Here is a 24,779-nt window from a genome sequence, read left to right on the forward strand (position 1 = left end):
GCTGCCACCATTATGTGGGAGGATAGCTTTTATCCATCTACTTGCTATATAGCTTTTTTTTATCATGATAGTAATGTTAGTTATTTTTGTCCACAGCATCATTGCTACCCCTGCTGTGGATTTTGTTCGTGGGCTACTAGATCTAGTGAAATTCGTGGAAGGTGGCACTAGATTTAACCCTTTACCTTGATAGAGAGGACATCACCACTATCCATTTAGGATCTCACTAGAATCGTGCCCGTGCGTTGCTACGGGTCAAAAAGAAAATATCTTCATAAGCATAGTTTAAATAGTATAGGTTGCCTCACAATAAAAAACAGTTTAGAATGCCAACCCAAGGCAATGTAATTAATTTTGTCTTGGTTTTGACTTTTGACCATACTGTTCAGGCACACCTCTGCAAAGGAAAAATTTGTATTATATAGTGCGATGAGCGTCAAAATCTATCATGGAAAAAAAAATCCTTTGGTGCTAGCATGACCGATGGAAAAAACAGAAGCAAATGCCGTTGTTGCATCACCAGGTCGTTTACGTGGTACTGCGTATGTTCATACCCACATGCCAAATAAAAAGCACATATTTAAATATGCAGAGAAAAATTAAATGATCCGTGACAATCTTCCTATGGATAATGTAATATCAATTTTAGTTAACCATTCATTAGCACTTCATAGGTAGCAATAGAATCAGATGATAAAACTCTATTGGGGTATATGCATGTGCGTTGCTACAGGCGAAACAAATTCATTACAGGAACATCAATTTAGAATAACAAACTTATTTGAACTTGTTGGGAAATCACATATCATCGCTCAAACAATATTATATCATTATTAAGCAAATTTCATGCACAACGATTCTCTTGACATGTTTAACAAGAAGCATTCCTGTTAACAGTATAAACAACCTACATTCTAACTTGTCTAGTCTTAGGGAGTCCATTCGTCCACCAAATCATGGATAATGTAACAAAGGCCTAAGTTTGCAGCCTAATATGAACTTTCACTGCATCTATAATTTCAAAATCATTAAACAAGCTTTACATTTCACTGATCAAACTTGACCCTTCGTCCGCTTTGATTAGTCATCCTGGAAAAAAAAAAGGACATTGTCTTGAAAGTACAGGTGCAACTATTGGACAGCGTTTCACCGGAGATCGTTTCACCTCATGAAGGTCCTCGAGTCACCATCACCAATCGACATTTATCTCGACATATCTTCAGTTAACGCAAAACTTCAGGCAGAGACCAATGATCTGTGTGTAGTTGCCTACAGAATTTTTGTGACTGAAAAAAAGGACTATGAGTCTCAAAGCATGAATAGGCTTACCTTAACCACATACAAGATGCAGCATTCAGAAATCAGAACACATCAGCTTGTGTGCAGTGTACAGAATCAGGTAATATATTGAGCTTGACTAAACAAAATGTTTACCAATTCGGCTGCCAGCACTTTCTTTTGGCAGAGGTACGATAGCTTCTGAGTTCTTCAGTACAACCACCGTGACCACCAACAGATGATGACAGCAAATTACACCTTCCACACAGAATGGTTCTTAGTTGATAGTGCTTGGTGCCTCTGTCTGCTAATAGGAGAAATGAGATCAAGCAGTGACGTGCCGAATAATCATTCAGGAGAGCAGATCTTTTATTTGATGATAGTCCTAGCATTTTTATATGGAATTCTGTATATGCAGTTCAAGGGAAGCAAAAATGCAATCGACTAACGTTGTAAAAGTGTAAAGAATAATTGACATTTCAGAAACCTTTCTGCACGCTCCTTTAAAAATCCAATGTACAAGTTGATGATCTACCAGAAGAAGAAAAGAGTAATATCAGAAATACTCCTGGGAAGGTTGGTCGATGATAAAATCCAATGTACGCTATAAATATAGAAGGAGAAAATACTTCTATCTTTAATTTTCAGGACGGGCGCATCGCGTGAAACGCCAGCAGCCGAAAGTGATCTGCTCGTCGCCGACCCAGCGCCAAATCATGTTCCGGCGCCGCCTCCGCCTCCGGCTACAATGGCGGAGGACGTCGCTGCTGCTAAAGAGAAGGCAGCGGCGTTCCTAGCCTCTGTGCGAATGGCGATTCAACCACCGCTAGCTGCTGAACCTCCGCGCCAAATAACTCCAGTGACAACGTCCCAGACTCGGCGTAGCAGCAGGCTTGCGGCGCAACCGCTGAACACGGCGGTCAGAGCATCCAAGAAGGGCGAAATCCTCGCGATGAAGAAACTGGGAATCATTACACAAGACCATGAAGCTGCACAGATCACTGACAAGGACCTCGACAGGTTCTTGGTGTCCACCATGCAGCCGCGCCATTTCGCTGCCCTTCGAGATATCTTCCCCGCCGCGAACGGCCTGACTGATCAAGAACTGCTGCTGCTCACCAGTCAGGCGTGCGCCATTCCCGCCACCTAAATGCGTCTGAACGCCTACCATGTTGTAATTTATCATGGACCAGCCTAATCACAACCTTTTGGTTTGGAATGTTCGCGGGTTGAATGCGCGGTGCCGTAGAGATGCGCTGCGAACGATGGTGAGCGATGCCAATGTGGCCATGGTTTGCCTTGAGGAGACCAAGCTCCACGACATCAACCGATTCCTTGTCAGTGAGATGCTAGGACAACGTTTTACACAATTCGCCCATCTACCGTCTTCTGGTGCAAGTGGTGGCATCCTCGTCGCGTGTAGAGGCCCGGAAATCTCCTGCTCCACCGTGCACATTGGTCGGTTCTCTGTCACGGTTAACCTCACCCTGGGAGTGACGGATGAACAATGTAGTCTCACCACAGTATATGGGCCGCAACCGGAAGCTGACAAGATCGAGTTCCTCGACGAACTTTGATCCGTTCGCAACCTCGTTACGCCGCTATGGGTTATAACAGGAGACTTTAACCTGATCCTAAATGCTGCCGATAAAAATAACAAAAACCTTAACAGAAGAAACATGGGCCGTTTCAGGAGGTTTATGGATGACATGCAGCTGAAAGATTTGTACCTACATGGATGACGCTTTACGTGGAGCAACGAGCGTTCGAACCCAACCATGGCTAAACTTGACAGAGTCCTAGCGTCAGTAGAGTGGGAGATGAAGTTTCCTGGTGCTTTTTTACAAGCGCTATCTTCAGATATGTCTGATCACTGCCCTCTCCTCCTCGCGACAAATGCCTCCTTCAGTGCCAAGCCTCGATTCCACTTTGAAGCCTGGTGGATCAAGCTACCAGGGTACTTGGATGCGGTGCAACGTGGTTGGAAGTGCCCCCATACAGTTTCAGACCCCTTCACCATTCTTGACCTTAAGCTGAAAAGTACGGCGTGGGAGCTGCAAAGTTGGAGCCAATGTTGTGTCAGCCAAATCAAATCACAACTCTTACTAGCCAGAACCTTGGTCTCTTGGCTGGACAGGGCGCGGGAGGAGCGCCAACTCACAACTAGTGAAGCGAATCTGAGGAATGAACTAAAATGCAAAATCCTCGGTCTGCCTTCCCTCGAGAGGACAATGGCAAGATTAAGATCAAGAATGATCTACCTGAGAGATGGGGACGCTAATACCAAGTTGTTCCATATGCAGTGTGGCCACAGAGCTAAGAAAAAGTTCATCTCCCAACTGGAACACAATGGTGTCCTGGCACTCACACATGATGAAAAAGAACTACTGCTCCACAAATATTTTTCTGAAATATTGGGTTCTCATGTGCAAAGAACAGACTTCGTCAACTTGCCTGCCCTGGGTTTCCTACCAACAGACCTCCATCACGGTTCCTTTCACTGAATCTGAAATCTGGAGCACAATTAAAATGATGCCTAATGAGAGAGCACCGGGGCCTGATGGGTTCATTTCAGAATTCTATAAGTCTGCTTGGTCTGTGGTAAAGGCTGACGTCCTGGCTGCTTTCAACGCCTTCTATAGGACTTCCTGTGCACAGCTTCACAAGTTAAACGGTGCCCTGATTACTCTGCTGCCAAAGCACCAGGATGCTAGAAAACCAAGCGAGTACAGGCCGATAAGCCTCATACACAATTTTGCTAAGCTGGTTGCTAAACTCCTAGCTAACAGATTAGCCCCTGAACTCAGTAAGCTGGTGGACGTTAACCAAACTGCTTTCATCAAGCAACGGTCTATTCACGATAATTTCAAATTTGTTGAGCAGGCTGCTAGGACTTTGCACAGAAAAAAGAAACCCTCCTTGCTGATCAAACTGGATATTGCAAAGGCATTCAACACAGTAAGCTGGCCCTTCTTGCTGCAAGTGTTAGAATCCATGGGTTTTGGGCTTAGGTGGAGGAATTGGATATCAGTCCTTATCTCATCAGCCTCTACGAGGGTACAGCTCAATGGAAGATCAGGACCCAGAATTCACAATGCTAGAGGCTTAAGACAGGGTGACCCACTATCACCAATGCTCTTTATTCTTACCATGGAAGTACTCAACCGGCTACTGAAGAAAGCTGCCCAGGATGGTGTCCTTGCCCCACCAGCTGACAATGCCATACATTACCAATGCTCTATCTATGCTGACGATGTGATTCTCTTCGCAGCACCAAGTGTTCAGGATGTCACCACTATTCAGGAGGTGCTCAGATTCTTTGGACGAGCATCTGGACTTTATACTAACCTGGGCAAGAGCTCGATAACCCCCATCTCATGTTCACAGGAACAGCTCGATAGAATTCAGCCTATCCTACCGATCCCCATCTCAGATTTCCCCATCCTTTATCTGGGGCTGCCTCTATTAGTCACGAAACTGAAGAAATGTCACTTTCAACCTTTGATTGATAAGGTTTCAGCAAGCATGCCCGCTTGGAAGGCACCTTTAATGAATAAAGCCGGAAGGCTTACCACAGTGAAGGCGGTAATGAGCTCGGTCACAGTCCATACCTTCATCTCCTTGAAAGTTCCAGAATGGGTATTGCAGGAAATTGACAAGAGATGTTGGGGCTTCCTCTGGGCCGGCAAGCCTGCAGCGGATGGTGGCCATTGCCTGGTGGCCTGGCCATATGTCTGCAGACCGCTCGCTTATGGAGGGTTGGGCATCCCCGACTTGCGCATCGCATCGCTAGCCTTGAGAATGAGGTGGCTATGGCTGAAGAAAACGGATCCCGGTCATCCATGGACACATATGCAGCTCGACTTCGAACAGGATAATGATCTGAAAAAACTATTCCAAGCTTCGATTCAGGTACAAGTAGGAGATGGCAACTTAGCGTTATTTTGGGTTGATAACTGGATGGGTCAGGCCTCGCCGTGTACCTTGGCTCCGGAATTATGCAACTTGATCAGGCCACGAATCAAGAATCGACGGACAGTAGCGCAGGGGATGCACCAAAAGCAATGGATTCATGATATTGTCGGACACCTAACAGTAACTGCGTTAACTGAATACGTCACCTTATGGCATCACTTACAGCAGGTTCAGTTAACGCCCGGGTCGAAGATTTGGTGACTTGGAAATGGGATAGCTCTGGTTCTTACTCCTCTAAATCGGTATGCAAGTTCTTCTACAGCACCTCCATCAAGTTTGCCGCAGCGGAACCGATTTGGAAGGCTTGGGCACCATTGAAAGTGAAGGTATTCATGTGGTTAGCTGTCAAGAATCGGCTCTGGACAGCTGCTAGGAGGCAGAGACGAGGATTGCAAGATCATGCGCGTTGTGGCCTGTGTGATCAGGAGTCAGAGACTACAGATCACCTCTTCTCTAGGTGCCCTTTCTCTATGCATGTGTGGCATCGAGTCAGTGCAGTACTGAACCTGCACAACGCCATCCCGGCAAATGAAGTCGGACTGCTAGACTGGTGGCTCAGCAAGAGAAGCGGTGTCCATTCCGGGCAAATGAAAGGCTTCGATTCAGCATTTATGCTTGTTTCATGGAAAATACGGAAGGAACGCAATGAAAGGGTGTTTGCAAGATCGCCACCAAAGGATGCCTCACAACTGCTGCAGGAGATCATTCAGGAAGGGCAACTCTGGTGCGCCTCTGGTGCAAAACACCTAGCTGCCATAGGCTGGCCGATACCATCAGGTGTTTTAGATCAGCATTTTTGATTTCGGCCTTTCTGTGCCATTTGTGTTGTCGTTGCGGTGGTGTAATGTAAGCTAAAACATGCCTAAACCCGTGTGCGTGCGCCCGGATAGGCCCGCAATGTACAAAACTTTTTTCTTCTTAATACAAAGATACGCAGCTCTGCTGCGTATTCACGAAAAAAAATTTCAGGACGGCGATGATACGTGTAGCTGCAAATACTTCTATGTTGCTGCACTAATTTACTTTACAATAAGTAAAAAATAGAAATATGGGGAGAAAATAGTGGCCGCCGAACTTGGCCTCGTAAAGACCAGGCGCAAACACGTACTCAATTTGTCAGTTTAGAAATCACATCAGTCACAACTATCTCTTGGCAAAATGGACGGCGATTGTAAGGAAGCATGAAGAAGCCCAAATAAAATTCTAAAAATTGATAATGATGTTGCTTGTCAGTGGGAAGTCATCACCAATCAGCCCAATCTAAAAATTATGGTGAGAGAACACCCTAGCTGCTCAAACATTGCATAATCAATTGGATCCAAGTCATTCAGCAAAAAGACCAGAACTCTACCCCAAGCAATGCAATTTTCAGATAGCCTATATTGAACATTAGTTAGCCCGTTGAGTTATTACCCAATTCAGAACAAAAAATCCAAGCACCACAACACATGAAAATTCCATTTACGCTATCAATCAACAGGTTCAATGCCCCGGCCAACATCCTCCTCCCCAAGAATGCCCAAGATGCACGCGAGAGGGAGGGGTTGCACGAGGGGAGGGGCAGCGCATCAAAGAGAGGGGTGGCGAATCGGAGGGGAGGGGTGCGGTTAGGAAAAGAAGGGGGGAGGGGCGGCATGGGCGGACGAAGAAATCAGAGGAGGGGGTGGCGGGGGTGAACCGGACGGTGCAGAGTGTGAAAGTACGATCGGAGGGTTGAAATCGGCTCGAGGGAGGACCATGGAGTGGGGGTGAGATAACGGACCGTAAAAAAATCCCTTTTTACTTTTTTTTTAAGTAGGAGAGACATGCCTTGATTGTGGATTTAGATGTTGGCTATTGCGGCTATCAAATGCAAGGATTGTGGTTCCTCATCGGAGTTGATACAAGTTTTTTTACTCTCTTTTTTTTATGCTAAGCTTGTTCAACTATTACGGCGAAAACGTGAATAACGACAAAGGATGGAGGGTGAAGGAGAGGGCATATGGTTATCTTTTCTTTGTAGTTTAGGTTCTTTATGTAATATGACAATGCGCTTTCTAGCTCTATTCACAAAGACAAGTATATAATTTGTTTGTAAAGAAAATAATTTCCTTTGTTTTTAGCCTCTAATTAAAGTGCATAAAAACAGAGACAGCTATCCATATGTTTTTTCTTTATACTTTTAACTCGAGTAATATTAATATGTACACTTATTGTGTTGATCTTGATTAATCATACTTTTGGGCTTTAAAGTTGACTATTGGTTGCCTACTTTTGTGGGAATTTTGGTTAATATTAAATTTGATAAAAATGTGGCCAGGTCAATTTGTGGGCACTGATATGTTGCGTTGTTTAGGTTAATATTAAATTTGATAAAAATGTGGCCAACTTGCAAAAAATTGAAATTTCTCAAACCTGTCCTCAGATGAAAATTAAAAATGTACTCCTGTAAATCTTCCATGCAGTTTATATGGAGTAGAAAAGCATTTCGAAAAATATGGAGTAGAAAAACACACATGAAGCGCGCACAAAAAAGAGTTTATCCGAAACATAGCCCAAACCGGGCTAGCCCGTTCAGGAATCAGGATGTGCGGCGGTTTTTTGCCTTCTTTGGCAAAACCGGTAGCCTCTTTCCTTCGCTAGATCCGGTCGGGTCGATCTCGGCCGTCCGCTCCAGATCGGACTGACGAAACCACCTCAGCGGCCGCAATTTCTATCCATCCGTTTGGCCCACGAGCTCCCCCTCTCTTCTCTCTCCTCGCGTTCCTAGGGTTTTGACCCCTAAACCGCGCCGCCATGATGCAGCCGCCGCCGCCGCCGCAGCAGCAGCAGCAATGGGCAATGGCGCCGCCGCCCCCACCGCAGTACTACCAGGCGGGGCACCCACCGCCGCCGCCCCCGCAGTTCTACCAGGCGGGGCCTCCGCCTCCCGCTATGTGGGGCCAGCCGCCGCCGCAGGCTGCGCCGGCGCCGGCGCCGGCACCGTCCGGCAGCGGGGGAGGGGACGAGGCTAAGACCCTCTGGATCGGGGACCTGCAGTACTGGATGGACGAGAACTACCTCTACAGCTGCTTCTCCCAAGCCGGCGAGGTGATGCGCCGCCGCCGTCTCCCTGCTCTTTACTTTAATTGTTTCCAGATTCCAGATTGGTCTTTGAGAATTTAATCCTACAAGTGTAGGAAAGTTGTGCCCAAGTTCTGTTTATGTGCGTGGTGAAGAGAGGCATTTTAGAACTTGCCAACTCAATGGCTTGAACAACATGATTTGCCAGTTCCGAAGTGCCAAATTATTGAGTGGTGATTGAAAAACATGGTTTTGATGCTAATTTATGTGCATTACCTGGTTGGCTGGCATTAGTTGATCTGGATAGCATTTGGCCATGCAACCGGTATGGCAAACCTGAGAAGCTACCATACCATATGTTGTCTTATCAGTTTCGAATGTGACGTTAGTTACTTAGTTTGCACAATAGTTTCTCTTTTGCCGAGAGGAGAGTTGAATCATATTAGTGTTTGGATTTTTTTTTTCTTTAAGGTGTGTTGTGCTTGGAATTACATTTTTTTTTGTGTGTATGTTGTTCCTATGGCAGGTGTAGCCCCTAAGCAAACTTCCACTGTGTTACCGCAAACAATTTTGGTGGTTTATTAAGGGATGTTGTGACGTTCCATATTTTCCCATATTTAACAACATAATATTCACCTCTTTGGTAATGATAATTCCTTTCTGGGCTGCATCTGAATGGGAACACCAGGCAGCTGGTGTTATACTAGCCTTTTGGCAAAAGGGGGCTTATGTTATGATTTTTCTTGTGCCTCTTAATGGTATTATATGTATTGGCCATTGCAATGATAGATTCAACCTGTTTTGGGAAGCAAAATAGTTACCATTTTTGCCTGTTCACTCTAGCTGTTACGTTCTGTTAGCTAATGTCTAATATAACTATATAAGCCAAATTTCCTTGCTATGCATTCATGATTACTCTGTTTAAGATCTACTTAGATCACTGGAAGTTATTGCACTGCACATGTAATTTTCACTCTCTTTATACTTATGCAGGATTGGTTATCTCATAAAATGAGTTGCTGCTAACTTTCATATACTTGCTAGATGCCTAGATATGAACTTAATAGTGCAAATTTGTTAGTACATGATGCAAACTATCCATATGTCATGGACTGTTAGTATGTTCATGTTGATTGTATTTAGTACGTGACTCAAATTATTGGGTACTTAACTACTTATGGATTCATACTATTATTAGAAAAAATCTATGGTTTTTGATGAGCTTTCAAAGTTTACAGTGATCTTTTCACATGATTTATGTTATGTCATGACTCATGAGTGGTTGCCAGACTCAGATGGTTCGCATGATATTTGCACTCCCAATGTTTTAGGTTCATAGGTACCATCACAGAGATTCTTGATTATGTTTTTTTAGATATTCCTCTGCTTCAATTGTATTTATTAATATCTTCATTCAACTAGAAATGTGTTATAAATGTTCCTTTGGATTATTTCACTAAAAGTATGCTTTTATCTTCTTCAAATTTTACCACCTTTGCTGTTTTGTTATACATATTTTAATGCTTGCTTGGATATGATATTTGGATTTTTGTATGGGGTCCGTGCATGCATATTTTAGTGGGATCAACATTTTAGTTTGCACAAGTTCAGTTGTATGTTTGCATCTTTTTTACTAATATAAACAGTCTCTTGTTGGCCATTCACATATCATTCACTGATGTTTTAGCATTGGTTATTGAATTTTATATGGCATGGGCATTAGTGCATTAGGCATGTTTTGATGAGTATAGATTTGTAAAATTCAGTGCCCCCTCTGCATTTACATAATACATGTATGCTGTCTTGGACATGTGCATTTTACAAGTGGTAATTTTGAACATATCGATATTTGTGACAATCTTGGTAAAACATAGCGAGATATGGACATCTATCTTAAATAAAGGATTATTTGTGACAAACTTATCAGTATTACTTTCACTTGTTCAAACTATGTACATATCCTCATAAAATTTAGAAAGTTTTAAGTGCATCCCGTCTACAACATCCAAAGCATTAGAAAGTTTTAAGTGCATCCTGTCTGAAGCAACATATATTCTATACGCTTCCAAAACAACGTATATTTCATGCTGTGCCACACACCAGTAGATAATTGAAAATTTAAACAGCTTCCTTTCTAGGACGCATCATTAAAATAATTCAAATTTTGCAGATGTTTCACTATGGAATATGTTAATCTGGTTAAATTCTTTTATGAATTTTGGTTTAGGTTCTCAAAGAACTATATCCATGTGTTTGAATTGGAAGGACTAACTCACTTTTGAGTTACTCACTTGAAGCTTTAGTTGTGCTAAAGTTTGAGTAACACAAATGTGTGCTATTTATGGGAAATCACGAAAATAAGTGTTGCTCAATATAATGGTGAACTTGCTATAGTTACTGAACTGTAGTGACTAGGAGTAATACATGATTTTGATAGCAACTAGCAACTCCATCAAACCAAATGTCGCTTATTTGTGTTGGTTTATGGGTTGATCGTGTCATGCACTTTTCATGACAAGGTAATTACCGCACCAATGATGGTACAGCTCAGCTTGAAGGAGATGAAACACTATAATATAGAGAAAAACTGGACCAGAGATGGAGAAGTCTCTAGATGACACAATTACCAGGCTTTCTTGACCTCAGATTTCAAGGCCTACCATTTTGAACCGACTCAAAAGTTGTCCCAAATTCCCAATCTGCTTTTTACTCTCAAGAAATTCATTGGTAAATGTTTGAAAAATGACATGACGACCTGGATCAACAGTGAATTCAAACTGCTAGTACAAATGAATTTAACTCAGATAATTTTCCAGTCAAAAGAATATATCAAAACTAAAATACAGTATTAGATTGTTGCCTTGTGCTCAAATATTCTAATGTATTGTAAGTTGCTTCTTTCTATTAGTTTGTTTCAGTTTTTTTCAATACGTTTTGGGTGACATTCAGGATCTCTGGCAGTTTTTTTGTTTATATTGGATCGTTCAAGTCTTTGGTGACATGTGGAGCTAGCACTATAAAAGGCACATTATAGGCTACGAGACCAAGCAAAAAGAATGAACTTACTATCACGTATAGAGTTGCTGCTTTCATCTACTGCCTATTTCTTCTTATTTCTCTGGCTATCTAGTCCATGAAAGATAATGCTACATGTAGTTATCCTTTGCTGTAAATTTTTCTACTAATAGTGTGTAAACAAAGACTTTTATTCCAGGGTATAGCATGGACTTATGTGTTTCATTTTATTTCAGAGAGTTCATTCCTGGCTTCGTAAAATTTACAGCATGAGAAACACCATTGTGGTATATTGGCTTAATGAGTTGACTTGTGTAATGTTCAGGTTATTTCAGTGAAGATAATTCGGAACAAGCAGACTGGGCAGCCTGAGGGTTATGGTTTTATTGAATTTGGCAACCATGCATTAGCTGAACAAGTTCTTCAGAATTATAATGGTCAAATGATGCCTAATGGTAATCAACCTTTCAAATTGAATTGGGCTACAAGTGGGGCTGGTGAGAAACGTGGAGATGATGGCTCAGATTATACTATATTTGTTGGGGATCTGGCCTCAGATGTTACAGATTTCATTCTACAAGATACATTCAAGAGTCGTTATCCATCAGTCAAGGGTGCAAAAGTTGTCTTTGACAGAACTACCGGCCGCTCGAAAGGCTATGGTTTTGTTAAATTTGGAGATTTGGATGAACAGACTCGAGCTATGACTGAAATGAATGGACAATACTGTTCTAGCAGGCCCATGCGCCTTGGACCAGCATCCAACAAGAAGAATATCAGTGGACAACAACAGCCATCTAGTGGTATGCAAGCTTACTTCTATAGCTAGGACATTTTTGGCTCTGTCAAGGGAATTATAAATATTTCCTCTTCTTGTTGTATGGTTTGTGGTAGATAAAACATGCTTCTTCTTAAATTCTCCTTAAGTATGGATGGACATGAAAATAGTTGTGCTCACTTCTTAAATTCTCCTGTTAACCATGATGAATCAGTTAAACAAACATCCCCAGATGTACCCATGGTCCTGAATTTCATAAGTTATTGTCACAAACAAAATAACATGGTCGCGTCCATCACACTGTTGAAACCATTATCAACTCCACTTTTGATGCTTGCACCGCACCTTTAGTGCCTTTCTCCAATCTCTAATTTCTTCATAGCATTTTGTTTAACAGACTTTGTACTGGAAGAAATAATCAATAAAACATCTCTATTAAGGCCACCATTTAAGCCTTCTGAGATATAAACGGTATCACAGCTTCTCATCCATACAAGCACAGTCAAATGTAGGGTGCACCGTACACTCAGATAAACAACATTGTACAACTACCAAGTGATAGTTTGAAGAACGTTCTATTAAATCTACAACTATTTTGTTGATTACTTTTTTATTATCTGTTATGATCTGACCAGGTTGACATGTGGCATATTTGTGTTGTTACCACCCACGATTGATTGTTAAAAACTTGAAGTCTAAAATGTTTATGGATCACTAGATAACAGTTTGCATATTCATGACTTAGAAATCTATGACTATAGCCAAAATGTAAATTGGCTTACTCTTCCGTTCTTCTGCAGCTACATACCCGAATACACAAGGAACTGATTCTGATAATGATCCAAACAATACTACTGTGAGTATACAACAAATAGTTTTGCCTTTTCAAGCTGAACCTTGAATGGATGTTTATTTTTTAGGCATGTTTCATTGCTTGCAGGTATTTGTTGGTGGTCTTGACCCGAGTGTGACTGATGAGGTTCTGAGGCAAACCTTCAGTCCATATGGAGAGCTTCTCTATGTCAAAATACCTGTAGGAAAGCGATGCGGATTTGTCCAATATTCTAACAGGTATCAAGAGTATCTTTTCTGCTGTTATTTGATAGCCTCATTATCTTTCGGTTTATTACACTGTGCAGACCAATTTACAGACCTCAAACCTTTCTCTGCTAATACTTAGTGCCAAAGAGGGCATCCAATTGGATATAGTAATTCCACATTACTGAGGAGTGTATTTTGTAAAATGTAAACCGTATGGAAAAGGATTGGAAATTTAAAGTGGAAATGCTGCGTAACATTCTGAATCGGACACTCCTATATGGATTTTGTCTTGATTAAAAATTCTATTTGTTCAGGGCATCAGCTGAGGAGGCCATAAGGGTGCTAAATGGAACCCAGTTAGGAGGCCAGAGCGTAAGGCTCTCGTGGGGTCGTAGCCCTGCAAACAAACAGGTATCTTTTGTATCTAATTAGCATGCCTTTTACTTGGTGCTTTATTAGACAAAAGTAATCAGATGTCCTTTGCTGGTTTTTTGTTCCAGCCTCAGCAAGAGCAGAACCAATGGAGCAGCGGCTACTATGGTTATCCCCAAGGTTATGATCCATATGGTTATGCTCGGCCTCCTCAAGATCCTGCCATGTATGCGTATACAGCATATCCAGGGTATGGAAATTACCAGCAGCAACCACCGCAGCAGCCCCCACCACAACAGGTTAAGCGTGTTTCTCAGGGTCCTAGTACAACTTGTATTGATTAGTTTCTGCATTGCTAAGACAAGTTTTTCTATGTGCAGTAAGAATAATGGTTCGAGAGGATCATCATTCGCAAGCTGGCAGCGGAGTAGTTGGGGCAGCAACTTAGGTGCATTGGCATGAGAAATTTTGTGACTGTTGCTTGTGTTATATTGCTCCGACGTCCTTGTACACGTAGCCTGTGTTGTACGTGAGATTTTTGCTGAGGCCTAGAGTGACAATAGTGTTTCAGCTGTAACTGGATCAGACATTTTTCCATTGTTCAAGAAGTTTTGTCGCGAGGATTTTATTGTGCTGCTCGTGCCACGTAGGAATACTGTGTCTTGGTTTCATTTTTCGACTTGCTCTTATTGCTAAAATCTTTGAGAAAGTTTACAGTTACTTCTTTCGTGTCTACGCTAGCATTGACATCCTTAGGCTTAGGGCTGGTTGAATGGGCAAATGTTTCCATCCATGAAATAGGAATAACACTTCGAATTTGGTTTACTTGTCTTGCCGTGTTTGGGGCATAGCGGTGTCTCTGCACATTATAACTGCTGATGTTACACTCGTCTTTTCAATGTTTTCCTTCTTCCCAAAGCATTGTTATGGTTGTTCCCTCTACCATTTCGTATCTCATCTTCTTAATCCCTGCGCCTAGTTAAAATAGGCATTATAAATGAAATAGTGAAAGTAAATCTGGAAAAATAACTCTGAACTCCATCCAGTGCACAATATATATGTGTGAAACTGTACGGAATTATCGACTTGTCGGGACAATTGCAAAGCATGTATTCCCTCCGTTCCAAATTATATCATTCCAACTTTTCGGAAGAGTCAAACCATTTTAAGTTTGACCAAAATTATAGAAAGGATCACAAAGATTTATGACACTGAATAGATATACTATGAAAATATATTTAATAAATAAACTAATGGTACTTATTTGGTAACATGAATATTAGTACTTTATCATATAAATATGGTCAAACTTGAGATGATTTGACTCTCCAAGAAAGAATGACTTATAATTTGGATCAGAGGGAGTAGCATGGATCAGAGGGAGTAGCCCTCAAGATACTTGACTCATCATTAGTATTTTGAAAGTCCTTTCCCTAAAGAAAGGCACTTGATACAACAGTTAACCGTGTGATGTTCAACATCTACTGAAATAACCGAAAATGCTAATCTCGTCAAATTTGATATGTCAGATGAAATCTTCTACTAAGGAACCAAAAGCTCGAATAACTTTGTATTCTTGATATCTTCAATAACGCCACAAACTGCTACTAATTAGGAATCATTGAGACAGTCTTTCAGCCTGACCTTATGTGTCCACCCATCAGGAACTGCACTTGTAGAGCATGATACATCATACCCAGCCACTGCAATTTGAAGATTCAGGATAAAATACTGTGGATGCCACCTTCAGGCTAACAAGAAACTGATTTCCTGACGATACCAGCATTTGGCAGTAATAACTAGTGGTTTATACTTTACTCAATACCAAAATGCTTCATCAATTGCTTTCTTAGAGCACCTCTGGAGCACAACTCACTGAGCATCTCCTGTGCCTCCTTTACAAATCCCTCACTTGCTAAGCCTCGAATAAGTATAGTATAGGTTGATTCGTTGGGCATGCATCCACAGGACACCATATAAGCCAAAAATTCAATAGCACGATCTGTTTCCCCTCTTTTGCAGAGCGAAGAAATAACTGCATTGTAGAGCACTGGATCGGATCTTATTGTGGCATCTTGGATGCTGTCAATCATCTGAATAACCTTGTTAATTCTACCTTCTCTTGAGAGGGCGCAAGCTATTGATGAATAAATGATTGTGTTTGGACTCATCCCTTTGTTGACCATCACATTTAACAGCTCCAGTGCTTCATCCGTCTTGCCAGCCTTGCCAAGCCCATCAATCACTGTGCTGTAACTAATCAGGTCGGGACTGCAACCATTCACTAGCATCTGCTTAAGAAGTTCAATGGCCTGCTCAACCATTCCCTTTTTACACAAGAAATTGATGAGCGTATTGAACGTAAAAGGATTTGGAGGACAACCTTGCTGAATCATTTGAGCCATCAGCTCCTCAGCATCCACCCATCGTTCCGCGCTGCACAAACCTTTCAGCACAATAGTATAGCTTATGGTATTCGGCTTGCATCCGCAGGCTGCCATACTTTTCAACAACATGACAGCTTCGTCGATAAGCCCTTCTTTGCAGAAGCCATTGATCACCGTAGTGTATGTGATGACGTCCGGCATGCATCCGTGCTCCAACATCTGCTCAAGAAGTTCGATCACCCTGTCAACCAGCCCATTCCGGCAGAAGAAATCAACGAGTATGTTGAATGTGACATCGTCAAGCGGGCAATCCTTGTCAAACATATCTGCCAGCAACTCCTCAGCTTCCTCCCACCGCTCGGCACTACACAATCCCTTCAGCACGGTGTTGTAGCAAACCACGTTGGGCTTCAGCCCGTATGATGGCATCCTGCTCAAAATCTCATGAGCAACCTCAAGATGCCCCTCCTTGCAGATCCCATCGATGATGGTCGCGTACATTCTGATGTCCGGCGTGCATCCGTGGTCTGCCATTTGCGCGAGCACCTCGTGCACCCGCTCGAACAGCCCGTTCCGGCACAAGTACCCAATCAGTGTGTTGAATGTGACGATGTTAGGCGGGCAGTCGACCTTCACCATCTCCTCCATGAGCTCCTCCACCTCGCCCCAGCGCTTGGCCATGCACAGGCCCTTGAGCACGGCGTTGTAGCTCACCACGTCCGGCTGGCACCCGAAGGACGGCAGGTCCCGCAGCAGCCGCACGGCCTCGTCGACGGACCCCTGGTCGCAGATGGCGTTGAGGACGAGGTTGAAGTTGCCGACGTCCAGCGTGCACCCCCTCTGGTGGAGCGACCCGAGGACCCGGACGGCGCTCCGGAACCCGCCGCCCCTGCAGGCGGCCTCGAGGATGACGTGGTACATGGGCGGGATGGGCGCGCATCCGCGGCGGGGCATCTCGTCGAGCACCGCGAGCGCGTCGGCGATCCGGCCCCGCGCGCAGAGGGCGCGCACGATGGGGAAGTAGGTGTAGGCGTTGGGCGGGACGGGCACGGCCGCGGCGAGGCGGCGCGCGGCGGGGAGCTGGCCCGCGCGGCAGTAGCCCGCCACCATGGCGTTGTAGGCGACGATGCCCGCGCCGTCCCCCGCAGCGGACAGCGCCCGCGCGGCCTCCGCGGTGCGGCCCGCGGCGCAGAGCGAGCGGATGAGCGCGGAGAGGCGGCCGCCGGCGGCCGCGTCGGTGGATGTCGTCGCGGTGGGGGCGGAGGCGGCGAGCACGGCGGGCCTGAGCTTGGGGGGAGGCTTGGAGCCCGGGATGGTGGGCGGCGGGAGCGACGAGGTGACCATTGGCGATTTGGGATTGTCGAATGGAATGCGAGGATGCTGGTGACGGGGGGCAAAGCTAGCAGATAGTGGATTTCTGGTTTTTGGTTTTGGGGGACCTTGAGCTGCAGCTGCAACCTGTCGGCCATTCGCAAATGTCCCTGCATTCCAATGAGAAATACTTCCTCACTGAGATATTTTCTGAGGCAATTATTTTTTATCTATGACCCATAATCCAGATTATATAATCTAGAGCAATTATAGTCAGAAATAAATAGGGCATAAGCGCCTACCATGACGCAAGCTCTAACTAGGTATCCATCACCTTTTCACATCTTAATTTCGTCATGGATTAACCACCGCACACAAATGGTGGTGGCCACACTGCACGAGCGGATCGGATGGATTTCCTTTTGATTTGGCTCTTTGAATTTATTTTTCTTCAACACATAAATCCATTTGCGGATCCGCTTGAACCATAACAAACGAAACATTACACGATGTAAAAAAAATAATGTTTACAACAAACCATATCAACATTTGCATAATGCTACTTCAATATTTGTATTACGATATTTCAACCATTTTATATAAATATATGTTAAAATATTTTTTATTGTTGAATGGTCTGAACCTAGTTCAACATTCTGACTATACTATTTCGATAATTTTGAATGGTTAATTACTTAAAATGGTTGATCAAGTTCCTAAAACGTTTCGTTTGAACATTTGAAAATGGTGAATATATATGCCAGATTAAAAATCATTTTTTTCTCAAAAAAGAATAATCCTAAGATTTAGGATAGAATGATTAAAAACCAAATGAAATCAAACTTGCGTCTTGGGCCGAAGTCCCTCCTGCGCGCCAGGCTGCTGTTGAGCCGTTCCATGAGAACCCTTATTCATTCTAGGCTGCTCCTACTTTTTGCGAGAAGGGATAACATCATATTAAGAGGGTGTTTGGATACCCCTTATTTAGGAAAGTTTAGTAACAAATTTACCAAATCCCCCTGCTAAACTATGGTTGCTAAATTTTAGCTCTTTAGCAACTTTTGGTTGCTAAATTTGGAGCTGGACACCCTTTGCCCCTCATTATTGCTTGTCTGAACCCTCTCTCCCTCCCTTGCATTAAATAAGAGCAGACAGGTCTTTCTACACCTCATTAAATGTTGTTTAGCCCATGGATCCAAACAGCCATGGCTAAAGTTTAGAAACTCAAGTTTAGCGAAATTTAGCTTCTAAAGTTTAGCAAACGGATCCAAACAGGCCCTAAAGGAGAACAGGAACAAGTACAAGTGCATCCTTTTTCCAAAAGAGCCCCTACGTAATTGAGAAATTACAACGAAGCCCTTCTTCTTCCTCCTCAAAACTGCACCGCTGCACTCCCAGAACGCACCACCGCCGTCGTTACCTCGCATCCAGACAAGAAGCCGACACACAAAGGTAAGCCGCAAGAAGTCCTCGGTAAACGAACATCGGCCGTCAAGCTTCCCAATCTAACAACCCCTCCTCTCCACCTTCTGTGCGTTCCAGAACACAATTCTAAGGGGTGTTTGGTTACACGGACTAAAGTTTAGTTTCCGTCACATTTAGATACTAATTAGGAAGACTGATACTAATTAGGAAGACTAAACATGAGCTAATTATAAAATCAATTGCACATATGGAGGCTAATTTGCAAGACAAATCTATTAAGCCTAATTAGTCCATGATTTGATAATGTGATGCTACAGTAAATGTGATAATTATAAATTAATTAAGCTTAATAGATTCGTCTCGTGAATTAGCCTCCATCTGTGTAATTGGTTTTGTAATTAGTCTATATTTAATATTTGTAATTAGTATCTAAACATTCGATATGACTGGGACTAAACTTTAGTCCATGGAACCAAACACCCTATGATACTTGCAAAGAGAGTAACAGCAACACAGAAACCGAACCGTCCACATCAGGCCGCCATGGAGCACCAAAGCAACCCAATCGAAAACCAAATTCGCCGCCACCACCGAACTCGCCAACCCAGAAAAAGAAGCTTCCCAAAGGGAAGCACAACAACTCCATCCCATCCAAAAGATAGAGTAGAAACCTCCTCCTTGAATCTTGACCCAAAGCAGTGCCGCCGCCGCCACCGGGGAAGACAAGAGGAAACAAAATCCTCCCAAAGGAAGCATCGGAGAACACGCGAGAACCACCATCATCTCCGTCTCTGCCTCCGGGGAAGACAAGTCCGCAAGACATCGCCACCTGCGACATCCCCGAAAACCCTAAGCTACTCTATCTAGATCTAGGCTAGACTAGGAGCTACTCTATCTAGATCTAGGCTAGACTAGGAGCTGTATAGCCGGATGGAGGGCCTGGTGCCTGCAGATGCAGACAAGCTGGTGATAAGCCTGCAGGATGTAAATTGGTTCGGATCGCCGCAATTCTCGGTTATGAATGCACTTGATTATCGCTTAAGCATCGTAGAGTAATCAAGTTGAATATAACGTTTTTCCTAGAATTAATATGCTATATGACTTAATTCCATCCTTAGTAAGCTTTTCGCAAAATGGGGATAAGCTAGTACACCATAAAGCTATCATACAGGATTTTAAACCTACCTTAGTCGGGTCAGTCTGGCTAAGTACCCTTGTACTCAGGGGATCCCTTGTTGTTATTTTTAGAGGCACAGCAGGGGACCTCTGAAGAAGAAGTCCCGAAGAACTAGGGTATTATACGAGTCTCATAATACCATGGAATAAAATTTAGTTGTATAATTATTTGCCTTGGACTGGTTCGATGTTCAAAACTTTTTTTTTTTGACAAGGAGCTCAAAAGGCCTTGGCATGTGCCCAATGCATTAGTTGTGCACCTGCTCCGAGCGGCATCCCCCGGCCGGCCTCGTCGTTCGCCGAGATGTCAGGATTGTTTTCTACCGGTGTCATTAGCGTTGTAAACAGTGTTTGAACATTATTTCCACTAAATTTTCTAACATCCGCCGGTGTCAGCTGACACCGACATCAAGCTGTAGCTTCGCCGCATGATGTTGTGCGATGGCGATGAATTGTGGTGGCGGTCGGCATTTACGTCGCTTCCCTGGACTGGAGGCCAAGTCCTCCCGCTGGCTGAGAACCGAAGAGCGTCCGCCTCCACGCCACCCTCCAGCATTGCACACAGCACACGGCGCTCCTCCCAAACACTAAGGGTGCGTTTGGTTGCGAGGACGAAGTGGGACGGGACGGGACAATCCCACTTCGTCCCGTGTTTGGTTGGAGGACAGGTGGGATGGGGACATCCCTAGAAGAGAATATTCTCTCTATACGCGGGATACTCCCGTCCCTCCAAAACGAGCGGACGGGGGCGTCCCACTTCGTCTCCGTCAACGCCGTGTCTTCTTCGTCAGGCGGGCGCGGTCGAGCTCCTGCAGCCGGGGCGGGCGCGGCAAGATGCGGCCGCGGTCGAGCTCCTGCAGCCGGGGCGGGCGCGGCAAGATGCGGCCGCGGTCGGAGCTCCGGCGGGCGGAGGCGGGCGCGGCAAGATGCGGCCGCGGTCGGAGCTCCGGCGGGCGGAGGCGGGCGCGGCAAGATGCGGCCGCAGCCGGAGCTCCGGCGGGCGGAGGCGGCGCCGCGGGTGGAGCAGGAAGGCCAGCATGGTGCAGGGAGGAAGAAGAAGACGTTGTTAGTATGACGAGTGGGCCCCACAAACGGTGTCTAACGGAAGGAGAAAACTGTGCTCATCCCGTCTGTTGCAATCTCTCCAACCAAATAAAAAATTGGGACGACACCATCCCATTCAACCAAACATGAAATGGGATCATCCTATCCCAAAAAATTGGAACGGGACCATCCCGTTCTACACTGTCTCCCATCAGGGGCGGATCTGGGCCTCGGGCTGCCCGGGCTGCAGCCCGGGGCGAGGCCCAAGAGTAGTGGAAAACTTCTTCATAAAAATAGTATAAAAAAGCATTTTGGCCCATTAGCCCACCCCGAAAAGAAGTTAGCCCAGGCGGAAGGCGTCCAGGCGGCCCAACAACTTCAGGCGGCCCAACAACTCCCGTTGGCCGTTGCCCTAGTTCCGGCCGGCCCATGTGAGCATGCGCGGGGCGGCCTCCCGGCTCCCCCGACTCTCCTGCCCGAGCGCCCGCCGCCCGACCGCGCAGGGACCGCCCACCCAGCTCGCCAGGGCTCGCCTGGTCGTCCGCGCGCCGCCCCCCGGCCCCGGCGCGCCCCTCGCCAGCGGCGCGCGCGCCCCCGCCGGTCGCCCGCGGCCCCGCGCGCCCCCGCCGGTCGCCCGCGGCCCCGCGCGCCGCGCCCCCGCCGCCCGCCGGTCGCCCACGGCCGCGCCTTCGCCGGCCGCCCGCGCGCGGCGCGCCGCCACCCGCGGCCGCGGCCCCACGCGGCCGGGCCCCCGCCGCGCCGGCTGCCAGTGCGCCGCTTGCGGCCCCACGCGGCCGGGCCCCCGCCGGCCGCCAGGGCGCCGCCCGCGGCCCCGCGCGGCCGCGCCCCCGCCGGCGGCCGCCCGCCGGCCCGCCCCCGGCCCCCGCCGGCCGCGCAGTGCGCCCACGCCCGGCGGCCGCCGGCCGGCCCCTGTTCCCCTATTGTCTATTGAAAATTTGAAATTGTTCCCCCGGTATGCATTTTTTTTTGAAATTGCTATTTCTATGCAAAGTAATGATAGTGAATATTTCATTTTATTGATTTGAGCAGGAAGTATTTGAGTCTTAGTTTGCAATTGCAATATTTCATAATCATAACTTAGAATGGAGAAATACTATGCTAAAAAGAGTAGTGCCGAAAGTGTAGAGAGCCGGGTTGAGCAAAAAAGACCACGGATTGAACTTGATATGAGAGATATAGTTGCTGATCCAGGAGAAAGGAAGCCAATTGATGATTTTCATCATGACATTAGGGATGAGGTAAGGAGAGCATATCTACAAATAGGTCCATATAGGCCAGCTGGTCATAAGTTTCCAAAAACGAAAAAAGATGGTAAAGGCCAATCAAGAGGATTTGTTGGATCATGGTTTGATCAATTTGATTGGTTAGAGTACAGTGTAGCCAAGGATGCAGCTTATTGCTTTTATTGTTATCTCTTTAAGCCACAACAAGCTGGGTTTCATAGTAATGATAGATTCACCAAAGTTGGATTTAGAAATTGGAAGAATGCAAAGAATTGTTTCAAGGAGCATGCTCAATCAATTGATGGCTTTCATAATAATGCAAGAAAGCGTGCACTTGATTTCAAAAATCAGAGGCAAAGTGTTGAACATGTATGGTCTGTTACAAGTGCAGCAGAAGAGGAGGCATATAAAGCTCGTTTAAGTATCATGTTAGGCATTGCTAGATTTCTCCTTTTGCAAGCTTTAGCCTTTCGTGGACATGATGAGTCTAAAACATCAAGAAATAAAGGGAACTTTATGGAGATGCTCGAATGGTACAGAAAGAAGGATCCTAAGGCTGCTTTTGTGACTGGTGAAAATGCTCCAGGGAATAATCAAATGAGTAGTCCAATGGTTCAGAAAGATTTGGCTAGGGCTTGTGCAGAGGAGACAAGTGAGTTAATTAAAAGTGAAATAGGAGATCGTTGTTTTGCGGTTCTTGTCGACGAGGCTCGTGATGCATCTATTAAGGAACAAATGGTTGTGGTTGTGAGGTATATACTTTCTCTCTATTTGGTTATTTTATTGGTTTTGTTTTGTTGCTTTCAAGTAACACTATTTTCTCTTTTCTCTTGTAGGTTTGTCAATGATAAAGGAAGTGTGATTGAGAGGTTTCTTGGCATTGAACATGTTTCTGACACCACATCAACTTCACTAAAAGAAGCATTGGATACTATGCTTAGAAGATATGGTCTATCTATTTCCAAGATTAGAGGGCAAGGATATGATGGAGCTTCAAATATGAGAGGACAATTTCATGGGTTACAAAGACTGGTATTGAACGAAAACCCATATGCCTTTTACATCCATTGTTTTGCTCATCAATTGCAGCTTGTGGTAGTTTCTGTAGTCAAGTGTTGTGGCTCAACTTTTGATTTCTTCAATTATGTCACTTCAATCGTCAATGTTGTTAGTGCTTCTTGCAAGAGGAAAGATCAACTCCTTCAAAGTCATCATGATAAGCTTGTTGAGCAGTTAGATAGTAGTGCTATTTTTTCTGGGAGAGGGAAAAACCAAGAAACTAGTCTTGCTAGGCCTGGTGATACACGGTGGGGTACACATCACAAAACATTGGCACGTCTTATGATCATGTGGTCCTCTGTACTGGAGGTATTGGAGAATATTAGTGAAGATGGAACTGATGGGAAAAAAAAAACTACAGCCTCTGGATTGATTCAAAGAATGTAGTCATTTGAATTTATGTTCATATTACATCTTATGATTAGAGTACTGGGGATGACTCAAGACTTGTCACAATGTTTGCAAAAGAAAAATCAAAACATTGTTCGTGCAATAGGATTAATTGGCTCTGTGATGAGAAATATGAATGAAATGAGGGAAAATGGTTGGGATGCTCTTTTTGAAGAAGTAAAGGAGTTTTGCCTCCTCAACAACATAGAAATTCCTAATATGGAAGATATGATACCAGTTAGAGGTCGTTCGAGATGTCGTGGTGCTAAACTAGTGAGTTACTACCATCATTTTCATCATGGAATTTTCAATGTTGTGATTGATCAAGTTTATTGTGAGTTAAACAATCGATTTCCAGAAAGATCAACTCAACTCTTGAGATGCGTTGCTTGTCTTGATCCGAGGGATTCTTTTGCCAACTTTGAAGTACAGAAGTTAGTTGAGCTTGCTAAGATTTATAAAGATGACTTCTGTGATTATGACTGCATAAAGCTTGCGGGTGACCTTCCTATATTCATTGATGAAGTTAGAAATGATGATAATTTTGACACTTGTATTGATCTTGGTAACCTTGCTGAGAAGATGGTTCAGACTGGAAGAGATACAGTTTTTCCTTTGGTGTATCGTCTCATTGAACTTGCATTGATTTTGCCGGTGGCAACAGCAACAGTTGAAAGAGCCTTCTCTGCTATGAATATTATCAAGACTGAACGAAGAAATAAAATGAATGATGATTGGTTGAATAATAGCATGATGTGCTATATTGAGCGAGATTTGTTTGCGTCGATTGAAGATGAAAAAATTCTAAAGCGCTTTCAAGGCTTAAGAAACCGTAAGATAAATTTGCCAAACGAGGGCTCAAGGTGCGTGTTGTTTACTTGTATTAGTCTATTTCAATACATAATGTTATCTTGCTTTATATAGGGCTGATATGTTGAAAATTTTAATGTAGACTTGAGGACGTCGGAACAAGTGGAAGTGGTGTTAATTCATGAAGACATGTATGGTTCTTTTTTATCATGGAAGACTCTTAATTTGGTAATTTTCTACCTTCAATATTCTATGTATTGTTTGAGTCTATTGGTTGAATTGTGCTCTTTGAAAAATATATTATATCTAATAGTGTATGGCTAGTAAAATTTTAAGCCTTATATTAGTTAGCCCGGTCGGAGCCCGTTTCTGGATCCGCCACTGTCTCCCATCCAAACGCATCCTAATCCTCGTGCCCAGGACGTACTCAAA

The 24,779-nt window shown here is 44.4% G+C and overlaps 2 protein-coding genes and 1 pseudogene across 2 annotated transcripts; 2 read left to right on the top strand and 1 right to left on the bottom strand.

Annotated features, from left to right (window-relative positions):
- The first annotated feature begins 7,973 nt into the window (after positions 1-7,973).
- On the top strand, positions 7,974-14,129 carry LOC117837865 (polyadenylate-binding protein RBP45). Its single transcript, XM_034717662.2, has 7 exons — positions 7,974-8,322; positions 11,636-12,113; positions 12,889-12,944; positions 13,029-13,159; positions 13,444-13,540; positions 13,630-13,800; positions 13,882-14,129. The coding sequence occupies exons 1-7, from the start codon at positions 8,029-8,031 to the stop codon at positions 13,882-13,884; spliced, it is 1,230 nt and encodes a 409-aa protein (XP_034573553.1). The 5' UTR covers positions 7,974-8,028; the 3' UTR covers positions 13,885-14,129.
- A 744-nt stretch (positions 14,130-14,873) lies between these two features.
- Positions 14,874-17,368, bottom strand: LOC117837864 (uncharacterized). Its single transcript, XM_034717661.2, has one exon. It carries the CDS (start codon positions 17,230-17,232, stop codon positions 15,316-15,318), a length of 1,917 nt encoding a protein of 638 aa, XP_034573552.1. The 5' UTR covers positions 17,233-17,368; the 3' UTR covers positions 14,874-15,315.
- A 4,579-nt stretch (positions 17,369-21,947) lies between these two features.
- Positions 21,948-24,532, top strand: LOC140221089 (uncharacterized; annotated as a pseudogene).
- The last annotated feature ends 247 nt before the right edge of the window (positions 24,533-24,779 follow it).

The sequence above is a fragment of the Setaria viridis genome, chromosome 9 (genome assembly GCF_005286985.2).
Source record: "Setaria viridis chromosome 9, Setaria_viridis_v4.0, whole genome shotgun sequence".
Taxonomy (NCBI): Eukaryota; Viridiplantae; Streptophyta; class Magnoliopsida; order Poales; family Poaceae; genus Setaria; species Setaria viridis.

Coding starts and splice junctions, on each gene's coding strand:
- LOC117837865 (XM_034717662.2), top strand. CDS start 8,029: ATGATGCAGCCGCCGCCGCCGCCGCAGCAGCAGCAGCAATGGGCAATG. Junction 13,160..13,443: donor TTTGTCCAATATTCTAACAG/GTATCAAGAGTA, acceptor CTATTTGTTCAG/GGCATCAGCTGAGGAGGCCA. Junction 13,541..13,629: donor GTAGCCCTGCAAACAAACAG/GTATCTTTTGTA, acceptor TTTTTGTTCCAG/CCTCAGCAAGAGCAGAACCA.
- LOC117837864 (XM_034717661.2), bottom strand. CDS start 17,232: ATGGTCACCTCGTCGCTCCCGCCGCCCACCATCCCGGGCTCCAAGCCT.